Here is a 16,306-nt window from a genome sequence, read left to right as displayed (position 1 = left end):
TTGTACCCATTAAAGCATTAGAAAGCCACAATGAAACAGGCAAGCAAAGGAACAAAGCTTTAAAAAGGAGTGTGGTGGTAACAAACAAACGAGCATTATCTGGGAACAACCATCATCATGACCGTCGTCAACCAGGACCGCACTTGGAATACTGCATAAAAATGCCAAGATATTTCCAGAGGAAAAAGGCCGAAATACAGAAAAATACTCAAGTACTGAAGAAAAGGGACTTCTCGAGGCACCGAAGGCCCTTGAAGGAGAACTGAGGGAATGGTGTGGGGGGGGGGGGAGCGCCTCCTTCTTATAACAGAACGGAGCAGGGAAAGAGGTCCCACCAAACACCCTTAATGAGGACATCTTCCCAGTTAACGGGCCCCACGCATGTGGCGCACAGAGCTCCCAAAGGAGAACATTTGATCTGTGGCATTCCCTGCCCTGGCAAGTGCCGGCGGCTGCCAATCGGGATGGCTTCAAAGGGGGAACTCCCCATGGCTACCAGCCTCGCTGGCTGCTGCCTCCGAAATCAGAGGCGTGGGCACGCCTGCACGCTCCAGCCCCTGACGAGCCCAGGCCCAGCCCGCTTGAGGGATCCCGCAGGCTGCAAGCTGGGCTGCGGCTGCGCGACTGGAGCGCTGGGCTGCATGGACCGGGTTCTGAGCCTGATCGGGCAGGGCTCCACCCTCGTTCGTATGAATAAACCACCGGAAAGCAAAGGTGAACGGGAAAGGTTTGAAGCCCACGCTAAACGGGCACAGAGAGGAGGCTCCGTGGCGGCACGGGCCGTTCCATGACCTGGGAGCTCCCCGCAAAGAGGTTGTGCCCCGGCTCATCAGCCCCAAGAGCTCAACACTTGCGCCCCTGTCACTTCTGCCAGTGGAGATGCAAGCCCAGGGGCTTAAGGGACACCGACGCACAATGCATTATGACGCGCTATACTCAGCAGCTTCACAGATCGGCAGCAAAAGCAGCCAATCCACCTTCACATGCAGTGAGCCGTGCGCTAATTTCTCCTCCTGTCTTACTGGCGGGGAAACAAAGGCTGTGAGGCGCGCGCCCGCGGAGCACCTGGCTTGCCTGAAGCCGGGGCAGGCCAGGCATCCTCGGAATGTGGGCCGGATGCCACGGGAGGTCGGTTCCTGCAGGCCCCCGAGCCCCCCTTGCAGGCCTAGCTGGTCCGCGGGACGTTCTGCCCTGCCGGGGCTTTGCGGAGGACGGGGCATCCGCGGGCGGCACTGCCGAGGCGCTCGGCTGCGCAGGACGGCCGGCCCCGGGGAGAGGAGAGGAGGCAGGAGCGCAGGCCGTCCCAAGACCGCCCCCTGGTGGCGCGCCCCGGTGCAGCCGGCCCCAGCCAGCCTGCAGCTTCCCTTCCTCCCAGGCCGCGTCCAGGCCCGGAGCCTCTTGCCTCTTACCTCCGAGTCGACAAAGTGCCGCTGGTAGTAGTGGAAGCCTCTCCGGCAGAGGTTGCAGTGGCCCAGGGCCCTCTTCAGGAAGTGCCGCCTGTACACCTGGTGCCAGGTGTCTTTAATCTGGGGGCAGAGGGAAGCGCCCGGTTATCGCTGGGCCGAGCAGGGGGGCGCCGGAGCGGGGGAAGGCTCGGCCTTTCCAGGTGGCCAGAGGCCGGCCGGCGGCCAGCGAGGGGGAGCAACTGGGGCTGAGGGACACCCTCCCAGTAGCAGCACGGTCCACTTCCGGGGCAGCTGGCTTTCCCCCGCAGGCAGCACGACAGAAGTCCAGGCGCCTCCTCCGTGCAGCTCGAGCCGCTGCCACCGTGAGGGTGGCAGTTAGTCTGGGCGGCCCATGGCGCTTGGCACCGCAGGCACTGGAGGGCCGGCAGGTTGTGTCCAAAAGCACTCGGTCTGGGAAAGGGCAGGCTGGAAGGGGCGGCTGCCCCCTTGTCGCTCGCTGGCCTTTGTCGCGTGTGTGTTGCGGGCACGCCATGCCTGCCTGCAGCACGTTCTGCGAGGGTTGTGGCCAGCACAGCAAAACGCACCAACTCTCTGGGATGTGGCCTGATGGGGTTTGACCCTCTAGCTGGGACCCGTCGCCCAGGAAATCGCAACTGTGTGGTGTCCGCTGGCTCATCTCAGGCACAGAAACGTGATTTTCAGCTACTGGGGTCTTGCAAAAGCTCTCTCTTGTGAGCTTTCACCCAGCCGAGGATCAGCTTGTGAGGCTGTGCCACAGGCAGAGAAGTCGGGTTTGGCGAGGCTCTGCTGAGACCTCCTGTTCTTTGACAGCACTCAAAAGGTAGGCTTCTTGTGTAAGCAGTCTTTCTGACAGGGTTCCAGCCACGAAATCTGTCAAAAACCCTGTTAAAGAAAGCCATTCCTTTTGACTGTTGTCAAAATTAAGTATTTTTGAGAAAGGTGAAGGTGTGGTGCAAATCTTACCTCTTGAAAGTGCCTCGAAGTTTGGGGAAGTGTGGCAAAGGGGAAAGGCACTGCGAATTGCCAAAGCTACAGAATCCCCACAAACCAACCCATTTCTTAAAAAGTCGCAAAATATTTGCGCACATAATTTTTTGTGTTTAAAAAAGTGGCGAACCGGAGGGAGCCACGGCCATGAGCTGCTTGGCCACTCCGGAGGGGCCGTGGTGGGGGACATCACGGAAAGGCTCCAAAAGAACGGAACGGAGCGGAGCGGCGGTGGTGCCCAGAGTGGGGCTGTGGCTGGCGCCGGGCGAGGCCTGGTGGCTGGAGTGCTGCTGGGGCACCGGTGGATGTGCCCTCCCTGGGGCGGCACAGGAAGTCCAGCAAGAGTGGGCGGGGCTTCGGCCACCCTTGCCGAAACAGGGCACCCCACGGGGAGCAGCCTGGGCCCGCGCCACACCACAATCCCCTGTGGCTGGCTGCCCGCGGAGGGCTGCCGCGCCCCCTGGCCTCCCGCCCTCCTCCTCTCTCACACGCAGGAGTGACACTTCTGGTGGGCGCGGAGAGACTCCCGAGCGTGCCCAGGCCCTTCCACCGTCGCCTCCAGCAAACGCGGCTCCAAAAGTCCTGCACACGCCGGGGAGCTCAGGCAACATCTGGCAGCCAGCAAGCAGGCAGGGCCCCCGCCAGAACCGGCCTTGATGTTCCGTGCACAAGTGGCTTAGATTATGGCTTCTGCTTGGAGCCCACCTCCCCTTCCACTGGGCATCAAAGTGCCCATAAATCTCCGGCTGGCGACACCTTACCAAGCATGGATCGACCGCCACCCCTCGCGCCTCGAGGTTCTTCCGGACTGTCGTGACCTCGTCATTCGCGAGGTAGGCCGGGTGCTCCTCGTTGCACTTGATCATCTTCTCAAGCTCATTCTTTGTTTCGTTGCGGATGGCCTGAAAGGAAAGAGGCACCTTTTCTTACATGGTTGCTTCTCTCAGCTGGTGTCAAGAAACAGTAGCGGACTTTCAGCACCGCTGACGGCACTATCGGGCTACGCCCCACTGCTGCCCACGCTGGAGGAAGATCACACAACCCACCTTTTGCTTTGTCCCTGCACCCACAAGGAGGTTTTCTGGCGCATCAATGCATCAAATGACCGTGCCGAGCATGAAAAACTGCAGTGCTTGGGAAAGACACATCCCCGTGGACCAGAATCCCTAACGAACAGATACGGGCCCAGGGATAGGCAGGACACTGGAATCTGAAGTGCGCTTAATTGATCCAAGAGCTAATTCTCCTACAAAACAACACTGCGTGGCCATGCAGGACCTTGGGGCTGCAGAAGACAGCTCAATGGAAGCAACACCCCAGGGCGCAGCTGCTGTGAAAAGGACACACTCCGTATTAGGTGTAATTAGGAAAGGAGCTGGAAATGAAACCGACTCAGTCCCATCAGCCGTATGCAGCTCTGTGGCAGGGCCAAACCTGGGAGGCCGCGTACGGTTCCGGCCCCCGAACCTGAGAGCGGAGGCCGCAGAGGTGGAGGAAGGGCGGATAAGTGCTGGGCTCTGGGTAGCAGGCGGCAAAGAAACCACACGCACAGGAATAATTAATTCTGCAGCTCCTGCACAAGGAACGCCTAAAGCACTGGGGGTTGTTTAGCTTCGCAAAAGGATGGGTCAGTGGAGGGACAAGTCAAAGGGGCATCGCATGGTGCCTTGCGTGGAAAAAGCGGGTCCAGGGAGACAAGGGAGCGAGGGAATCCGCCCACAGAATGTCTCCCTGCCCCTCTTCTTCACAACAGGTGCCCAATTGTCCTCCTCTATCACGTGTTCCCTTCCTCGCCTTTTCACAAAGTTAAATAGTCCCTCACAGGGCAGGTGCTCTTTCCCGGTGCCCCTTCGCGCCTCCTCCAGCTGGACAGCACCCATTTCTCGGTGGAGCGGAAGCTGGCTTGTCTCACTTCAACACAAGCCGGACAGACCCGCTTCCTCTCGCCGGATGGCGACCTGCTTTACCTGTTCTTTGGTGCGCCCCATCCAGTACAGCCACCGCTTCTTCCAGTCCGGGCCCACCATGTCCTCAATAACCGATTCGGCTGGACAAAATCAAAACAGCGATGCTTCAGGACCGGGCTGCCGCCTGGCACTGCGCCTTGCTTCCTCTCCTGGTGGCAAGAGGCCACAGGTGGGGGGGCAAGCTGGTTCTAGCAGGGGCACTCCGATGGACTGCAAAGCGGGGGACGGCAGTCCATGAGGAGAGGACCACCATGGCCTGCTCAGGGGGGACCGAAGGGCTGCGGAATGTTTACGGGAGGAGCAGACACTGCCAAAGGCCAGTTTCAACGGCACCTGAGGAGCTGAGGTGCTGCAGGCACTTACTGTCCTTCAGGCGGCTCTGAAGCGTTTCTTCCATGAACTGGATGGCTGCATCCCACTGCTGCTTGTCCGAGATGGAGCGGTCCTCCAAAGCGTTGTGCTGGATCACTCGCTGTCAAGGAACGGGACAAGGAGCGTCACTGCCCGCTCTTCCGGTCAGTCACCAAACCAGGGGTATTCTGGTAAAAGCCTAACTCCAGAGGAAAAACGGTTTTCCGATAGCTTAGAACACTTCTCCGTAAGAACGCCAGGACACCCGGAAGGCACAGCACGGGCTTCACCCGCGCAGGGTGGCCGTGCTTCTCTCTGTGGAGGTTGCTGGCATACGCTGGCTATGATTTCGATGGAGCCAAAGGGTGGCAAAGCTACTGAATCTGTGTCAGATCTTAGGGCAAGAAGCTCCTGTAAGAGTTGGCATGAGGTAGGTCAGCAAAACAGAGTTTTGGACAGGCCGGTGTGCGGAATTTGTTTTGGGCAGAAAGACCACCAGATCCCCCGGCTTTTGGCTCCCCGGAAGCCTGCGCTCCGGGTGGGCACGCCCTGGGCGCGCGAGGCGAAGACCAGGAAGCCCGCCCCCGGCAACATGCCAGCAGTGCCTCTCTTCTGCGCCCAGAGCTGCCGCTGGCGCCTGGGATTGCTGGCCGGGGACGGGCGCTGGCCGGCCACCGAGACCCACGAACGCTCACTGCACTCTTCTGGGCTCGGCCCATTTCCTTAGAGTCGAGCGCCAGAAGAAGTCTGATGGGCAGGTGCGAACCGGGTTCCGGAGAAGCTCAGCACAGCCCGGTTTGCCGTGGGCGGGAGCACAAGGCGTGTGCGGAGGGCCCCTCCCCTACCTGCACTGAGCTCTCCCGGAAGGACCCGCGAGAGGGATGACGGCGTGGCCTCACGCGCAGCAAACGTCCCGACGCCTAGTGGGGCGAATGCTCAGCTTGCATGCCCCGCAAGAAGTCCACCCCGGAGACAGAGCCGCTCGGCTGCAAACCGTGGCGCCAGCGTGCCATTTTACGGGATCCTTCAGGAAGCGGCACTAGCCCTCATCCCCCAGAAAAGCCCTGCCAGAGCCGGGAGCCTCTCGCTCGCTCTGCGCCCCCCGAGCAGCCTCGGAGGCGCTTTGCGGAGACCGCCTGCAGCGAAGGCACAGGCTTACCAGGCTGTCTTCTGCCCGCTCGTTCCACTTGTGCCGCTTGACGCTCTCATCCTTGACAGCCTGCTTCAGTTTGTCGAAGATGTTGTCGTGCTCTTTACCCTTCTCCTCAGTCATGAAGCGAGAGAACTCCTCCTGCAGGGTCTCCCAGGCAACCTGCAAGCGTGGCAACAGAACCCCTGGAGTGGCCAGGTGCCGGCGAGGACGGGGCGCGCCACACGAGACGCACGGGCAGCCCACACAGCAGGGCCGGCGTCGCACGCTTGAGGCGTGCTGCCATGGAGCAGATGGGGGCAGTGGCCCACCTGCCAGCCGCACGCACCCCTCCTGCGGGCAGAACTGGCCGCACCCTGCCGGCCTCACTCTGGCCGGCTCTGCACGAGCCACGACCCACCGCGGGCAGCGGAAGGCAGCCCGTCTCCCTCGGGGCCTGGTCCAGGGGCCGTATTCACGGGGGGCTGCCATCTTGCCCAGACCCGGGCAACCGACTCCTTCCTCCGTGGGTCGAGGGAAACGGCGAGCGAGGCGCTTGGCAAGGGCGGCGGGGCCCCTCCCTCAGCTGCCTTCGCTGAGCCCACCCAGGCCCGCACCAGCCACTCCACCAGGAGCCCAGGCAGCACCACGGGGCAACCGCCGTCACCCGCGTTTCCTCTGCGCTGACCACCACGCCGTTTCGGGTCACTGCGGCTCCCCCCACTCCCCGTTTCTTCCTCATTTCACCGTTACCCTGGGGAAACTGGGAAGCAGGTGCCACAGCGACAGCCACTTCAGAGCGCCCAGCACAGACACTGGGTCAGCTGCCACTGGCTCACCCACAGAAGGACTGGCACCCAAGGCTGCAAGCCAGCCCATTGCAGGAGCGCGGGGTCCGGACCGCTGCAGAGCGCCATGCTCCTGCAAAGGGGCGGCCTGCGCTTTCCCAAGCACCTGGCATCTCAGGAGACACTGGAAAAGGTGCAGGACACTGGGAACAGGCCGATTCAGCACCCAGAAGCCTCCAGGATCCCTCTGTGGAGGGCGACCTCCTACATGACTCGCAGTTTCGCTTCTCACGGGGCAGCTGACTGCAAACGAGCAGCAAAAGGCTGGCGGGCGGCCCCAGCTGAGCGATGCGGAGAGCCCGAAGGGAGCGGCAGCTTCCTCGAGCTGCTCGGCCAGCCCAGCAGAGCCTCACCTCGACGGCCTTGTTGGGCAGCTGCTTGTCCGTCCACTGCTTGAGCTTGATGTCCACCGTGGTGTTAAAGGTCCCCGAATTGGAGGTTTGCGCTGCGGGGAGGTAGATGTTTTCTATCACGTGTGTCGAGACCCTCTCCCACAAGGACTTCTGCAGGATCTCCTCCCTAAGGAGGAAAACGGAAAGGCTGCTCGGCATCCCCACCGATGGGCCATGGGGCCCCCGACTCCAAGCCACAGACCCTCAAACAGAGCCAGCATTCCGGCAGCGGGGAAGCCCCGTGCTTCAGCTGCACGCAGAGCAAGTATATCAACTGCTGCGGAGCGGCTGAAAACGCTTCCGAGGCTGAGCACTCGAGCTGTGGGACGGAGGACCCCCCGCCCACCACCAGATCCGATCACGTGCTTGTGAGGCTCTCCCAATTTAATGACTGGAGACTCGTCTGCAGTCCAGTCACTTGCGCAAGGAAGCGGACCAGCTCCAGCATTTCCTTCAGTCAGTACAAGACATCCATCGCTACAGTTTTCCATTGACACCCGAACTGTACCAAACCCAGAACTGCCACCTGAGCCCAAGTGGATTCAGAGCAGCTCCTCCCTTTGAAAGTGGAGAAGGCGCCCGTTGTTCAGCGCTCGTGAGAGCTGTTTTTGAAAATGCAAAAAGAACCGGAGCATAAAGAGCAAGAACGGCTTGCCGAGACTAAAGGCAGACTGTCTCTGTGAGAGTCTGTGGGGGCCCCCTCACCGCCTCCCAGTCTTGTCGGACGAGCGGCCAGCGGCACGAGGCACCGTCGAGAACGCCGCGTGCGGGCGGCATCCTCAGCAGAAAGCTGGGCTACTCAGGCCGAGAAACCCAACTTTCCGTCCTGCAGAACCTTTCCGGCTTAACAGCAAACCCTGCAGAAGAGTCTGCCCCTGCCCTCTCCTCCCCTGCAGCACCCTGGAAATCCAGTGACTGAAGGGTCCCGACCCATAAAAGCCGTTTGGGAAGGGGGTGCTGGCCCTCCGTGGGTGCCACCACTCTGCCGGTGGATGCACAGGATGGGATTTGGTTCACGGGATCAACAGCCCCTGCGTGGAGTTGCTCCAACCCATATTTAGAAAGCCCCCCCCCCCCGCCGCCTCATTCCTGGAACGAGAACAGTCAGCTTAAGTGATGCTTTTTCTTCGGAGAGCAGCAACACTGCCAGCCAGAGGCAGCAAGGTGAGGGGTCACCCGGCTCTCTCAGAGAGGCAGAACCAGGAAATGCTTTATAGGCAGAAGGGGGAGGTGGGGGGGGTCCAGATGGGTAAGAAGCGCAGGGCATCCCCACGGGATCCCAGGGAGTTTAGGGCAGCCGGTTTTTATTTTAATCTTAGCGTAACCTATTTGCAAGACAACACAAAACAGAAGAGCAACAGCCCCAGCGAATTACCGTACCAGTGCTTTGGCGTCACCTGGCTCAAGCTTATGACTTCATCCAGGATTTCGTTCTTCGCTTTCTCAAACAGTTCATTCTAGACAAATAAGAATGATGATGATGATGATGATGATGATGACGACGACGACTGTGGCTATGAAGACTCAAGAGCTAAGCCAGGTCATGGCCACCCGTGGCCCCAGTATAGTGGCTCTGGCCACGGCTCCACTGCTCACTCCCGCACGGGACTGCTGCGTGCGAGGCCTGGCCCGGCCTGGCCGGCAGCCTCTCCCCCCAGGGCAGAGAGCCCCTCCTGCCCACACCTGCTCCCAGAGATGCTCGTAACGGGGCCCCAGCTGAGCAGACGCTCTCCCTTGGGGGTATTATGGGGTGCAGGCAGAGCCTTTGCTCGTTGGGCAAAGGAGACAGGAGCTCAAAGATGGCTCTGTGTGTTGCAGCCTCCTCAGGCGGACTCAGAACAGCTGCTTTTTCCACACCAATTGTGCTCAATTCTGGCAAGGTCTCACCAGGAGAGTCCTCTTAAAAGTACAGCTCTGTCAGGGAAGTTCTACCTGCGTAAACCACTTTGCCGTTTGCAAAAAGGCCGGTGGTCATGCAGAAAAATGCAGGAACGTGCAGGAAAGGGACCTGTGAAGTCCAGGAAGAGAGCGTCCAGCTGGCCCCAAGAGCGGTGTGGGGGTGTGGCAGCCCCCGTGGCCAGGGAAGCCGCGCCGGAAGCGAGGCAGAAGTAGCCCCCGCGACACAAAGGGCAGCGGGGGACCGAGGGCCCCTTGGCAGCCAAGGCTCCGCTCACCCGGTCAAGCTCCCGCAGGCGGGGATAGTTGTTCTTCCACTCCGTCTCCAGGTTAAAACGTGTCGCTGTGGGAGGAACAGAGGGAGAATTCAGGCCTCGCTCTTCGGGCTGCGGCACAAGGCGCAACGGGAGGCCCCCGGCAGGAACGCAGAGCAGCCGAGGCGGCAGGAGCGGCTCTCGCGGCAGGCAGAGGGACAGTGCGTGGCTGCGGTGCATCACCCCCACAAGGGGGGGGGGGGCGCCGCCAGCACGGCAGAGCCGCATTTGCCTTGTCTGCTTCCGAGCCTAAAGCTTCCGCAGCGGAGCGACAGGAGGCCCCGCTGGGGTAGACACCCCGTCCCCCAAGAGCACACACAAAGCACGGGCACAGCAAGGCCAATCCTCAGGCCGGAGGAGGCTGCGGCACTCCTCCACGGCGACACAGCAGCACGGATCTTTCACGGAATCCCCTCTTGGAACGTGTCCATTTCCCTCGGTCGGCCCCCTCTGGGGGCCCACAACACTCGCCCCCCCTCGACAGAGGAGCATCTGCCTGGCCCACTGGCCCGCACGCTCTGGAGGGAGTACGGAGGGATGAAGCCCAGGCACTCTGAGCAGGAGCTGCGCTCTCCCCGTCTTGGCCGCGTTTCGAAACGGCGCACCCTCGTCCAGACCTCTGCTGGGCGAGGGGATCCCACAGAATCGGTCAAGGGTCCTCCGCTCCTTGCCCCCCCCCCACTGAGATGAACCAGCACGGCTTCTTTCGTCCCCCCACCTTGCCATTTGCCACGGCAAAGCAATCGGAAGCTTCAGGAGACAGGCGATCCCTTCGTATCAGAGAATCATAGAACAGCCAAGCTGGCAGGGGCCAGAGGGCCGCTGCTCAGTGCAGGATGCCGGCTGACCCATCCCTGTCGGATGGCCATCCGGCTGCACCCCGGATGCCTCCCGGGCGGGGGGGGGGCGGGGGGGGGCTCACCACCTCCCTGGTCACGGGGTCCACTGTCGAGCTGCTCTAACAGTCAGGAAATTCTCCCTGATACCTAACCTGATATATTTGTGAGCCGCCCCGAGGCTTCGGCGAATGGGGCGGCATAGAAATTTTCTAAATAAATAAATAATATCCAGAATCTGGCTTCCCAGAACCTGAGCCTGTGATTCCATTGGACTCAGTAGTCCAGAAGAGGCCCGGCCAGCACCGAATAAGGTGGAACTAGTACTTCACAAGATTTGGAAGTGATATTCTATTAATGCAGCCTAAAACAGTGTTTGCCCGGTTTACTTCCACCTCACAGTATGGACTCGAATTCAGCTTGCGATCTTAAGCAACTCCAAGGCCCTTTCACTTGCAGTATTGCTGAACTGAGTATCCCCCATCCTGCAATGGTGCATTTGGTTTTTTTCCTCGGTGCAGGAATTTGCCTTTGTCCCGGTTAAATTCCATTCTGTTCTTCTCAGTCCAGCGCACCAACCTATCAAGGTCACCCCGCATCTTGTTTCTGTCTTCCGGGGTCTTAGCTACCCCACCCAGTTCTGCGTCATCTGCACATTTGATCATTGTGCCCCGCACATCCTCCTCCACAGGATGAATGAGCCCCGGACTGAGCCCTGTGGGTCCCCCCTCGCTGCCTCCCCACCGTCTGAGAAGGCGCCCCGAGGAGCTCTCTCCGAGTCCCGTTCTGCAGCCAGCCGTGGCTGCACCTGGTCGCGGCTCCACCGGCCCCCTTGGAGTTCGCTTGCTAATCAGGACATCCTGGGGCGCTTGGTCAAAAGCTTCTCTGAAGTCAGGATAGACTGTCCACAGCAGTCCCACGGTCCACCAGGGAGGTCACCCACTCAAAAAATTGCAGATTAATCTGGCAGGTTTTGTTCTGGAGGAAGCCATGCAGGCTTCCAGCATTGCTTTCAAGGCTGCCTGCTTTCCCATCTGCTCTAGAAGATTCCCAGGAATTGATGTCAGACTGATTACACTGCTCCAACCAACCTTGAGTGGAGCTAAAAAGTTACTGCAGCATTTCTGCAGACCTCAGTGTGAGAAATAGGAAGAAGTGCTCCAGGTAAGATGCCTGACCAAGGCCTGAGGACGCTGGGAGGGTCCTGAAAAGCAAACGCCCTTGGCTCCTCCTGCCCCCAGGATGCCCCAAGGTCTCCCAGCCCCACCACCTTTGAAAGCATCTGCCTGCTGCTCCACAGACTCGCGCACCATCTTCCAAAAGCAGTCCGAGACGGCCAGGCTGAGGTTCCGCGTGGTCACCTGATGGGCCTTCAACATGCAGTTCCTACGAAGACACACAAGCACAACCCGGGGGGATTTCACCAGGACAGGGGAAGAATTTCTCATGAACAGAAACGGAGGCCCCAAAAATGAAGACTGAGGAAGGAGGCGAGGAAAGGAGAGGAAGTGCTGATGCGAGACATTCTCCCTTTGTCGTTCCCCTCTCGAAAAACCCAAAGCACGCCACTTGGACGCCAGTTTTCTCTTGAGGTAAGAGTATAATTGCATTTTAGGAAGGAACCAGAGGTTCACAAACTTCATCAGGTCTTGGCAGCTGGTCAGGATTTGTGGTCACCCCACCAGGGCCCTGCCCTTCCCCAGCACCGAGTGGCATTGGGTCTCCAATGTCACACAAGAGCATCGCCAAGACAAAGCGCAGAGTCGGGGCAACCCTCCCAAGCCGCAGCCATTGGCTCGAACTTCGGGAGAGTTGCAGAGCTCGCCACTCTCCAGACAAGGGAGAGATGCTCTTAATGGTGAGAGAAATTGCGAAGCCCTGCTCAGAACTATTTGAAAGAGCAGCATATGCTGTACAAACACCGACTGGAAGGAAGCACATCTGCAGCCAGACAGGGGCTGCGAGCCACTTGCTAAGGATCAAGCCCCCTGGACACAACAGGGCTTACTTCTGAGTAAGCAAGCAGAGCCTCGCACCGTACGGAAAACAGGGCCATTTCACATGTTCAGTATTCCCAGTAAATTATCTTCAGGCCCAAATCCCTCTAGAAAAGTCCAGCATCAATGCACAAAGTGCTGCCTTTCTCGAGATCATACGTGGGGAGTTCATGGACTAGCTTAGAAGTGTATTTCCACTGGACTGGCCCCACAACACCTGGAGGTCCTCTGCTCCAGACTGGCAAAAGAGGCCTCCCCCATTCACAAGGACGCCAGGAAGTGCTCCAAGCCACACTGAAGCGCCTGGTTCCTTCACGCACTCGAGCAGTTTATGTCCCACTAGAAATTCTGAAACCTGAAGTGCTGACTAGCAGCACTAAACCAACAAGACACATTTCAAAACAAAACAAAAAAAACATTAACATACTTCAGCAGTTTGGAGTTTTGGAAGAATTCTTCTTCATACTCTCGAATAGATTCAATACTTTCACTGCTATTTCCTAGAGGAAGGAAACCCAGAACATTTAAACTCTTCCAACACATCCAAGAACCCTCTACCAGTTGTCCAGCAATAAACTCTAAATTACCTTTCCCTGTAACAACTGCAAAGTAGCCAAGGGCCTTCATTGGGAAGAGTTTTCCTTCGATTATCTGCTGGATCTGCGAAAAAAGAAAAGAAGCGAGGCTGATCCCACAGGCTTTGTTTTCCTTTACCCAATCTATGCAGAAGAAGCAGGAGCCAAACGAAACAGGGCCTGCTCGTAAATCAGATTACCCTGGGGAAGGGCAATTGACCGCTGCGGGTGAGGGATGTGGGCAGGCAGCCATTCTGCATATGCAGCTTGTTGCATCACGCAGACCCCTCACGCGGGTTGTTGGTGGTGTGAACAGACCCCGAAATGCCCCTGGGCTGCGTGGGGCTTGGTTCACCATGCCAACCACTCGCCCCAGCGGGCCTGCAAGACGCGGCAAGCTGCAGCTGCAGTCTGCGTACGTGAAAAGTTTCCCAGCGGCACTGCAAGTCCCTGTGGATTAAGTAAGCCAAGACGGGCTGCGGCGATCACATGCCCCGGGTCCCAGGCTCGCAGGCAGAATTCAGCCCGACAACGTCAGCTGCAGGATGCCTCGAATCACGGGGCTCTGAACCACATCAACTAACCAAAGCAAGCCCAAGCCGGGGAGCATTAATGCATGGCTGCACTTTCAAAGTAGCCAGCAATAATGATCTCGCACACAGAAGACGGAGAGCAGGATAAGCAGCGGATGAAGCACCTCCTGCCCAGGGAACCTGCATGCAAAGAAAGGCGCCGGAAGGCACCGTTCGAATGCGCAGCGCCCGCGGGGGTCCTGGCTATGCGCCACGGGAGAGTCATGTGGGGCTTTGTCACAAAATTCCACTCACACCAGTTCCCAAGCACCCCATTTTCCTTCCACAAGCCAAGAAACAACTTTCTTCCCTTGGTACAGCTGGGCAAACAACGTCCAAAACCACACCAGACAGTCTGTTGCCAGCAAGAGGAGCCACGACTGCCAGGCACGGGCACAATCCCAGACGACTGTGGCCGGAGCCACGCAGAGCACACCCGGCCCCCGCCAGAGCCCACTGCTGCATCCAAAGAGCCGGGACGCCGGCGGCCAGCTCCCTCCGGGGCACCCCAAGGCGCTCCCCTGCCCGCTCTCCGGGCAGCGCCGACAGCCCCTGCTGCGTGACATCGGTCTTCCCGCCTTACCCGGCTTGGACTGGCCACGTTTTTCTCGGCGAGGTCCACTTTGGTCAAAACGAAGATCGTCCTTTTGCCCTGGGGGTCCATTTGGCTGACCAAGTCGGTGACGATGCTGCGTTCCGCATCCACCGACCCATCTGGAAGCAAAGCACAGCAGCCCAGATTTGCGGCGACTTGGCACAATATGCAAAGCGCTTTCAAGAAAAGGCGCGAGGCAAACACAACGGACTCGAAGAAAATAAGAGACCAGCCGAGCACGAGCACCACTGTCCCACTCCGATCCCAGCGGGCAAAGGACTCGCAGGCACAGGGCTGGGAAGCGGCACCGGATGCCGCCCTCCGCTGGCCCAGCCACAACGCCAAGGTGGCGGCCTTCCCACCCCACGCTTCCACCCCAGGCCAGAGAGCAGGCCTGCTCTGGGCCCCAGGAGCCCCTGGGAGGATCCAGGCGAACGGGGGGCCGATGGCAGGGCCTCTGCGAACGACGAGCCGAGTCCCCGCCAGGTGCGGGACAGAGTCCTCGCCTACCTTGGATGCAGAGGATGATGGCATTGGGGTTCTGCATGTAGGCTTTGCTGATGCTGAAGATGGTTTCCTTGGTGTCCGGAGCCATCCCCGACGTCACTGTCTGCTCAGAGAGACCAGGAGGACAGCAAATCGAGCGGCGGCTGACATAGCGACCCTGAACGGCAGCCGATGGACCCCCCACAGGTGCCTGCTGGGCAGACTCCGGAGGCTTCCTCGGAAGGGGAATGCCCAGCCTCTCTGTGTCAACAGCTCTAGGGCTCAACTTTTCCCGGGCTGGGAAGCACGGTCGAGCAAGAGGCCCATTCCCCGGCACGCACACGCCCTGCGCTCACTCATCCCCCCGGGCGTCCTGCAACGGGCCGGCTGCACACTCCATTCAGAGCAAGGGCAGAGGGAGCGAAGGCCAGCGCCCACAGGGGACGAAGGGGAGAGGGCGAACCACAAGCACCGCATACGCACGCTAATGACGCCGGGCAAATCCACCAGCACCATCCTCTGCAGGCCGGGCCCTTTCACACTGAGGGAGATGGTCTGCAAAAGAAAACAGAGGCGTTGCCAGATCAGTCCGGGAACCTTTGCGGTGAGACGAGAACGGAGACGATTGAGCTTGGAGGAGCCCACTGAAGCACCTGTGATTTCTTGGATGGGGACAGGATGAGGCCTCATCAGAAACTGCGAGAGGTGGCGGGGGAGGGCGTTTGTAAGGCCAAGCGGAGAGAGAACAGGACAACAGCCAGGCCTCACCTCAGAGCTGACGGTGCAGCCTTCGCCCACACTCTTCCTCATTCTGATCTCAATCTCATTCCGCAGGGCTGCAAGCTGTTTCAGAGAAATCAGAAATAATCAGAATTCCGAGCTGGAACGGAGATACTTTTGGGCCAGTGGACAACCAGCGTCAGGGTAGTTCAGCGATGGCAAACCTTTGAGAGTCGGAGTGCACAAAGTGCAACCCAAAGCCCACGCATTAATCACAAGGTGCCAGGACGGCAATAAAACCTGAATACTAAGATTTTAGTTTAGAAAAAACAAATCACAGGGAGTCCAAGCAAACACACACACACACACACACACACACGTACGTACGTATCCATGACACCACATTGACAGGCCATGCGAAAGCTCGAACAAGTCGCGGCTCATGGCATCATCGCCTGGCACCACTACTGCTTGCTGGACATGCGCATGGCCCCTCTGTAGGGCGATGCTGGGGCAACTTGGCTCGCATGCTGACAAAGAGGACTCAGCGGACCCACTGTGCCAATCGTGCCACAGGTCCACCACCACTGCCCTAACCCTCCCTGGGTGCACTCCCCTAACCCTAATACAGGGCTAAAGTTCCACTGAAAAGAGGACGATTCTGCAAAAGCCTTCTTGAGTAGCTTTTTCTGCACTGCTCATCATTTATGCCCCTTCTAAACACATTCCAACCGTCAGATTCATGCCAGGACACCTCGTTTTCCTAACCCTAACCCTACCCTGGTGCACACCCCTAACCCTAATATAGGGCTAAAGTTCCATGGAAAAGAGGGCAATTTTGAAAAAGCCCTCCTTGATTAGCTTTTCCTGACTGCTCATCATTTCTGCCCATTCTAAACACATTCCAACCATCAGATTTATGCCAGGACACCTCCGTTTTGTAACCCTAACCCTACCCTGGTGCACACCCCTAACCCTAATATGGGGCTAAAGTTCCATGGAAAAGAGGGCGATTTTGAAAAAGCCTTCCCTGAGTGGCTTTTTCTGCACTGCTCATCATTTCTGCCCATTCTGAACACATTCCAACCATCAGATTCATGCCAGGACACCTCGTTTTGCTAACCCTAACCCTAGCCTGGTGCAGACCCCTAACCCTAATATCGGGCTGCAGTTCCATGGAAAAGAGGGCGATTTTGAAAAAGCCTTCCCTGAGT

The 16,306-nt window shown here is 58.8% G+C and overlaps 1 protein-coding gene across 6 annotated transcripts in view; it reads right to left on the bottom strand.

Moving 5' to 3' along the window:
- Positions 1 to 16,306, bottom strand: part of OPA1 (OPA1 mitochondrial dynamin like GTPase) — a 58,708-nt gene that overhangs the window by 16,501 nt on the left and 25,901 nt on the right. For all 6 annotated transcript variants that reach the window (XM_044421132.1, XM_044421134.1, XM_044421133.1 and 3 more), the window contains 15 exons: positions 15,141 to 15,215; positions 14,856 to 14,927; positions 14,397 to 14,496; positions 13,875 to 14,005; positions 12,732 to 12,804; positions 12,572 to 12,644; positions 11,418 to 11,533; positions 9,276 to 9,340; positions 8,482 to 8,558; positions 7,063 to 7,228; positions 5,892 to 6,044; positions 4,745 to 4,853; positions 4,382 to 4,461; positions 3,176 to 3,316; positions 1,410 to 1,526 (listed from right to left, as the gene is read on the bottom strand). In XM_044421132.1, the coding sequence (XP_044277067.1) occupies positions 1,410 to 1,526; positions 3,176 to 3,316; positions 4,382 to 4,461; positions 4,745 to 4,853; positions 5,892 to 6,044; positions 7,063 to 7,228; positions 8,482 to 8,558; positions 9,276 to 9,340; positions 11,418 to 11,533; positions 12,572 to 12,644; positions 12,732 to 12,804; positions 13,875 to 14,005; positions 14,397 to 14,496; positions 14,856 to 14,927; positions 15,141 to 15,215 (1,548 nt within the window). The remainder of the gene's footprint in view (positions 1 to 1,409; positions 1,527 to 3,175; positions 3,317 to 4,381; positions 4,462 to 4,744; positions 4,854 to 5,891; positions 6,045 to 7,062; positions 7,229 to 8,481; positions 8,559 to 9,275; positions 9,341 to 11,417; positions 11,534 to 12,571; positions 12,645 to 12,731; positions 12,805 to 13,874; positions 14,006 to 14,396; positions 14,497 to 14,855; positions 14,928 to 15,140; positions 15,216 to 16,306) is intronic.

Source organism: Varanus komodoensis, unplaced genomic scaffold (genome assembly GCF_004798865.1).
Source record: "Varanus komodoensis strain SLA01 unplaced genomic scaffold, ASM479886v1 scaffold115, whole genome shotgun sequence".
Classification (NCBI taxonomy): Eukaryota; Metazoa; Chordata; class Lepidosauria; order Squamata; family Varanidae; genus Varanus; species Varanus komodoensis.
The sequence above is the reverse complement of the archived record's forward strand: the minus strand, read 5'-3'. Positions and strand labels throughout refer to the sequence as shown.